Source organism: Citrus clementina, unplaced genomic scaffold (genome assembly GCF_000493195.1).
Source record: "Citrus clementina cultivar Clemenules unplaced genomic scaffold, Citrus_clementina_v1.0 scaffold_5, whole genome shotgun sequence".
Classification (NCBI taxonomy): Eukaryota; Viridiplantae; Streptophyta; class Magnoliopsida; order Sapindales; family Rutaceae; genus Citrus; species Citrus x clementina.
Window position 1 is genome coordinate 37,489,339 of NW_006262201.1, and position 6,000 is coordinate 37,495,338.

The window sequence follows — 6,000 nt, forward strand, 5'->3', positions numbered from 1 at the left end:
TTAATTAAGCCAATTCTAGTCGGATTATATTTTATCAAAAAAAAAAAAAGCCTCATTAATATTTAGAATTGACTCGAAATGACCCATATCTATCCTTTAATTATAATAGGTTTATCTGATAACATAATAAAATTAAAGATCTTATTTGCATATATTTTACCAATACAAGTTAAAACGAACGATTGCATTCACTTTTACCTTCAATTAAGATTTAGTATGTGAAGCGAATGTGGTAGACAAATTAAAAAATAACTAAATAATTAAAGAAACTGGAAAAGTACATCAGCATGGGATAATTAGTAAAAAGCAAAAAAAATCAAAATAATAATAGTAGATTAAATAGTCAAGTGCCTTTTTCAAAGTCTCCTATCGAATCTTCACACTCAAAATTCAATTTCTTACACAATGATGAGACAAATGGGAACAAAAGATCTGCGAATTTTCGTTAGCAATCAAACAAAGCAAAATCCAATAAAGAAAGAGAGAAAAAAATATGAGTGGTTGTACCAACACACGTTATGGAGAATCTAGTGAAAGATTTGGCATCAGAAAAATTAAAAACACACACACACAGATAACATAAAAACGATTTTCTTTTTCGCTATTTGTTGCAAGAAAACTGTTTGCTTTAAATTCTATTTCTTTCAGTCTCACCTACCTCACTCATAACAATAGGAATAGAAATAAACCTACGGAATAATAAGCCACCCACATAACACACACACACACACACACTCTCTTCATATCCCACTAAGCACGCCTCTTTCTTTTCTCTTTGATATATTTTCTCTTTTCAATGTAAATATATTTGTATATTTTTTTTAAAGAAAGGGTTATAGAGTGTGTGCAAGAAATTTATATAAGCCTAGCTGAAGATCAGTTGGTGAGAAACAGAAGAGCGATACATATATTGAATTTGCTGCTTAATTGAAATGGAGTTGAAATCAGAAGTTGAATGCATCCCACAGCAAGAGAAACAACAGCTACTTGAAAACATCCCACAACAAGAACGAGAAGGGCAACTTGAAGACATCCCACAACAAGAAAAGCAACCGCAACAACAGCAACAAGAAACTTTTCATGTCTTGGCCGTTGATGATAGTCTCATTGACAGGAAGATTTTGGAGAATCTACTTAGAGTCTCTTCTTACCAAGGTACGAAATATGCAATTACAAAAGAACAAAAAAACGTCTTTGATAATTTAGTTTTGTTTTGAATATGGGAATTTTGTCATAAGCATTTTCGTTTTACATTTTTGGTTGCTTCTTGCTGTTGTTGCAGTGACTTGTGTCGATTCCGGCGATAAAGCTTTGGAATATTTGGGTCTAATTGATAACCTTGAAAACAATTCTAATGCTTCTCCTTCAACCCTTTCAACAAAGAAAGAGGTAGGATTCTTTTATTTTATCCCCACACAACACATACTTTCATTTGAAGTTGACGACATGCTTCTTGAAAATAAACTCCATTTTTCATGGATATTTATTTATTTATAGCCGTTTTGCATATATTTAAAAGAAAAAAAAATTCTTTCAGGAAGAAATTATAGAGAATCAAGCTCACACAAAATTGTTCTATTTGTAAATTAATAAGATGGATTATTTTAGTTTTTATATCAACTTGAAGCCGGTATGTTTAGCTTAATGGGGACTGAGTGTTCATGTTAAGTAGATGTATCAAAGTTTATTAAAATGCAAGCTTTTAGTAATTTTTTTTTCTTTAATATAATAATAAACCAACAGGAAAAGATATAGAAAAGGCTCCTACCAACCCATAATCAACGGGATGCCGGTGAAAATTAATGTGATAGGCAAGGATATATTACGAGAGTCAATTAAGGACCCATTTTTCCATGATTGAAGAAACTTAAACATATGACTAGAATCGTCATTATAGACTGTGCATGGAGAGATTACAAAACCATGAAAAGGACTCAGTTATAAGTTAATTAACCATGGTATATATTAAACCTCTACTAATTATTATATTATATTATATTATATACGGCTAGTAATTACGTATAATTTTAATTAATTATTCTATGCGTCTTCTTGGAACATGACGATTCAAAGCATCTACGCAGTCATAAAATCAGCTCAAACCCTTCGAGTTCTCTTCCCTTTTGTTTTCCAAGTAAATTGGCCGAAAAACAAGAAATATGTACAATGCCATGTTAATCAACGAGAGAGAATTATTAATTGGCTGGGAGAACCAATGGGTTACACACATTGAATGGGGTCTCCTCTTCTGATAATATTAATGATATAGCTTGCAATTGCCTAAATTTGATGTTTAGTGATTTATTTTAGTTAAATTGAAAATCTTATTTTGAGATGTATAAGTGGGCGCAGGAATCGAGAGTCAACTTGATCATGACTGACTACTGCATGCCTGGGATGACCGGCTATGATTTGCTTAAACGACTCAAGGTCAAAAAACACTAGCCTCTACTTGTTAATTTCCCGAACTTGAGAGAATGTAGTTCTTCACATTATCAACTACTGAAAATTTACGTATTGTCAAAGTCAAAGTCTTGCTGATCACAAATTAATGCAGGTATCCTCCTGGAAAGACGTACCGGTCGTGGTCATGTCTTCCGAAAATGTACCTTCAAGAGTCACCATGTAAGAAAATTAACTTCTTTCGACTTTTACATTTTTCCCATTTCTTTTCCGAGAAGACACCAAATTGATGTATCGTACAGTCATTCTCAAGTCTGCATGTTCACACACACTTCTAATACGTAGATTCTTAAAAGCACATTTTGTAGTCGGCACTTGAGAATTTATCTTCTAGATTCATATATTTAGTGAGGTGGTTATGACATTATCTTGTTTATTTTTACAGGTGCTTGGAAGAAGGAGCTGAAGAGTTTCTGTTGAAGCCAGTTCGGTTATCAGACTTGGAGAAGCTTCAGCCCCGTCTGTTGAAATCACCGAACCGATCATGCGGCAACAATGAAGACAGCGACAACGATAACAAGAATGAGACTAGCAACTATAAAAGCAGCACCAATAGTGCTTTTAGCAAGAGGAAGGCATTGTCGGCTGAGGCTCCAGAGAGGAGGCCTAAAATGAAAGAAGTGGCTGTCGTGTAATTCTCCTTTTATTATTATTATTATTATTATTATTTTTAAATTTTAGGGTTTAATGGAAGAATGTGGTATAAGTTTAGAAAGAGTGCCATTTTAAATTTCCTAAATACATGGCTTGCGTTCAGCTGTGTTGTATTGATGCTAATGTAAGCTGACAGACTTTTTTATGGAAGCTGTGTTTATTGTACAGCACTGCAAACATCTGCTTAAGAGTGTTTTCTGGTTATGGCAATGGCTGCTACATAACACATTTCCTGATTAAAAATGATTGTTAGGCTCTTTATATGATGAACCAATTTTGAAACAATACTGGGGCCCGTGGTCCCAATCAGACAATTTCATACTTCGAATCCAAATTATTCGTTTCGGCACAGAGTCATCAACAATGAATTAAGTAGGTTGGCGGCGATATCATCGGGATAATAATATTTCCTGCCAAGAGATTTTCTGTTGTTTGACTTTTCGAATCCTTCTCATAATTATAGCTTAGATAGAATTTCACCTCTTGCATCGACTATAGTTAAAATAGAATCGTCCAAGTGACCTTACTCTTACATAGGAAATTCCTCCGTTGGACTGAATCAATCTTGAGCCGCCACGTTGGGAATTGAAGTCCATTACCATTCTTGTTATTATTTTTGGGAATGAAGTTCATGATTTTTAATTCCTTCCTTCTACTCACCGACATGTAGTTAATTTGAATGACAAAGTGGTGGTAATATCCCCGCGCATGAGGCTTTTTTACAATTCCAAGAAGACACAAAAAGCGAGTGTTTGACAAAAATTATAGAAAAAACTACATATGCATCTCAATCTCAAACACCAGCTTCTTGTACGTAATAAGCAAAATCCGAAATAATTAAGGCATTAAATTAAAATTATCCATTACGGATTTAACACGCAGTAAGTTACTCCTAGGCCGAAAATACTAATATCACAACTATGCGAATACCAAAAAGTACTGCATCTACAAATGCCAAAAATGCCTCCCCATTTTATTCACGGGAACAGAACAGATCTGTAAAGGGAAATGGCCTAAGAAAAAGCTATAAGGGGGGATATAGGACAAGGGGGAGGAGAACATCAGGCATTGTTTTGTCGACACTGATAGTTTTGGTATAACATCCGCCAAACACGCGCCAACCGACTATGTGCACGGCTCTCTAAACTCGCACCCATTCCTGCCAAAATTGAACATTAGAATTAACAAGAATTATTAATCCAGTAAAATGGAAATATATTTTCTGCATAAGAATAAAGGTTTTCAACACCTGTTCCCATGTACCTTCTTAGAGCTCATCTTTTCCAGATTCCTCTTTTACAGTTTCCTTGGGGGCAGCTTTGTCCCTGTTATTTTCAATGAAGTCAACAATATCTTCTTTGGTCCTATCCCCCTCATAGGGCACTGTCTTTCCACTAGCAGATCGGAAGAACACGGTTGGGTAACCTTGGACTTCAAAGGTGTCACCAGGAATATCATTTGCGGTTGCATCCTACCCCCAAAAAAAAAAAATATCAAACAAAAAAGTCCCATAAAATACATTGTTTTATACCAAAATATATAGATTATAGAGATTGATTGCAAAGAAGTAAAACTATTTTGATAAAAGAATCAGAGAAAGTGAACAGTCTAGCCTCAGCCAAAGGAATTTTAGGATGAATCCTAGCTCATTATATCTCAGACAACAAAATAAAAATGAAGTAATATTTTCATATTCTTCCTGCTAGTTTCCAGAACTTATTTTATTTTATTAATAATTATAAACAAACCCTGAAAATTCAGGGCGTCTTGGGTTCTATCATGATAATGACTCTAGCTTGCCAAATGCATTTAAGAAATCAAAATATTTAGTCCTTAAAATAAGCACTGAGCGGCTGTAAATAGGAACAACCAAATTTATTGATGTCATGGCATTAAGAATAAGTAGTGAGTGCAGGAAGAGAACTATCAAACTATTATCTTTTCTCTATTTTATATGTGTAGGACTCGTGCAAAATTAAGCTGAAACCAACTAGTTCTTAGCATAGTGTACAAAATTCTGAAGGCCAACACGCCTCTATTAAGCCAGAGAAAGGGAGATAAATCTTACAAATTTTGCAATAACAACATCAGCATCATTTTGATATGAGACAGCAACTTCATCCAAGATTGGAGCCAACTTTTTGCAGTGTCCACACCAAGGAGCGTAAAACTCGAGCAAAACTGCAAAGAGAAAAATGTAAAAACTTTATATTTGAAATTCATAATGCACTATAAAAGATGGCTACAATAGCAAAAAGGAAAGAAGAAGATCAAGATACTAAGAATTGAACCTCTATTTTATACAAATCCAGCAGTTTTGTTACAACAATAACTTGATCACTAATCAAAGGAGAAAATAGAGAATGTAAATGGACCCAGTGAACTATTAGGAACATACCATTTTTTCCAGAGTTGAAAACCATGTCCTGAAGGCTGTCAGCAACAACCACTTTCACAGGCTCGTTGTTCTCTTCAGGGATAGGCTCAGACTTTCTGAATGGGGGAACCTTGCCTTCCTGGAAGTATTTACTTTCATCAAAAGCTATTCATCAATAACATACTAGTACTACACAACACCTTATCCTACAATTGTACCACTAAAATAATATATGTATCAAATATGAATCAGGAATGCTTTTATTGTCCTAGAGGAACAAGTGCTTTGAATGTAAGAAGCAGACTTATCACCTTGTATTCCTTCACCCAAGGTGCAATCTGATCGGCATCCAAGTTCGGCTTCAAATACTTCTGCCCATCATTAGTCTGAATGACGATGAGAGGTACTTGGCTCTCTTGTAGCCCAAAGTACTGTTTTTAATGCATGGAATACATTTGAAATGTCAGAAACATATTTAATAGAAAAACCAAAAGCAAACTAGAAGA

The 6,000-nt window shown here is 34.5% G+C and overlaps 2 protein-coding genes across 3 annotated transcripts in view; one reads left to right on the forward strand and one right to left on the reverse strand.

Moving 5' to 3' along the window:
* The first annotated feature begins 604 nt into the window (after positions 1–604).
* LOC18042408 (two-component response regulator ORR9) lies at positions 605–3,328 on the forward strand. 2 transcript variants are annotated; one of them, XM_006434152.2, is made up of 5 exons: positions 605–1,155; positions 1,283–1,389; positions 2,353–2,430; positions 2,558–2,625; positions 2,849–3,327. In XM_006434152.2, the coding sequence occupies exons 1-5, from the start codon at positions 933–935 to the stop codon at positions 3,096–3,098; spliced, it is 726 nt and encodes a 241-aa protein (XP_006434215.1). In that variant the 5' UTR covers positions 605–932; the 3' UTR covers positions 3,099–3,327. The 2 variants fall into 2 exon arrangements, with proteins under 2 accessions (XP_006434215.1, XP_024040345.1); XM_024184577.1 differs by having other exon boundaries at positions 839–1,155; positions 2,344–2,430; positions 2,849–3,328.
* Positions 3,329–3,904: 576 nt separating this feature from the next.
* LOC18040594 (protein disulfide-isomerase) overlaps positions 3,905–6,000 on the reverse strand; it is a 4,393-nt gene continuing 2,297 nt past the window's right edge. Inside the window, 5 exon segments of the mRNA XM_006434155.2 lie at positions 3,905–4,276; positions 4,381–4,588; positions 5,186–5,298; positions 5,516–5,633; positions 5,806–5,975. Coding sequence (XP_006434218.2) covers positions 4,385–4,588; positions 5,186–5,298; positions 5,516–5,633; positions 5,806–5,975 — 605 coding nt within the window. The 3' untranslated portion in view covers positions 3,905–4,276; positions 4,381–4,384.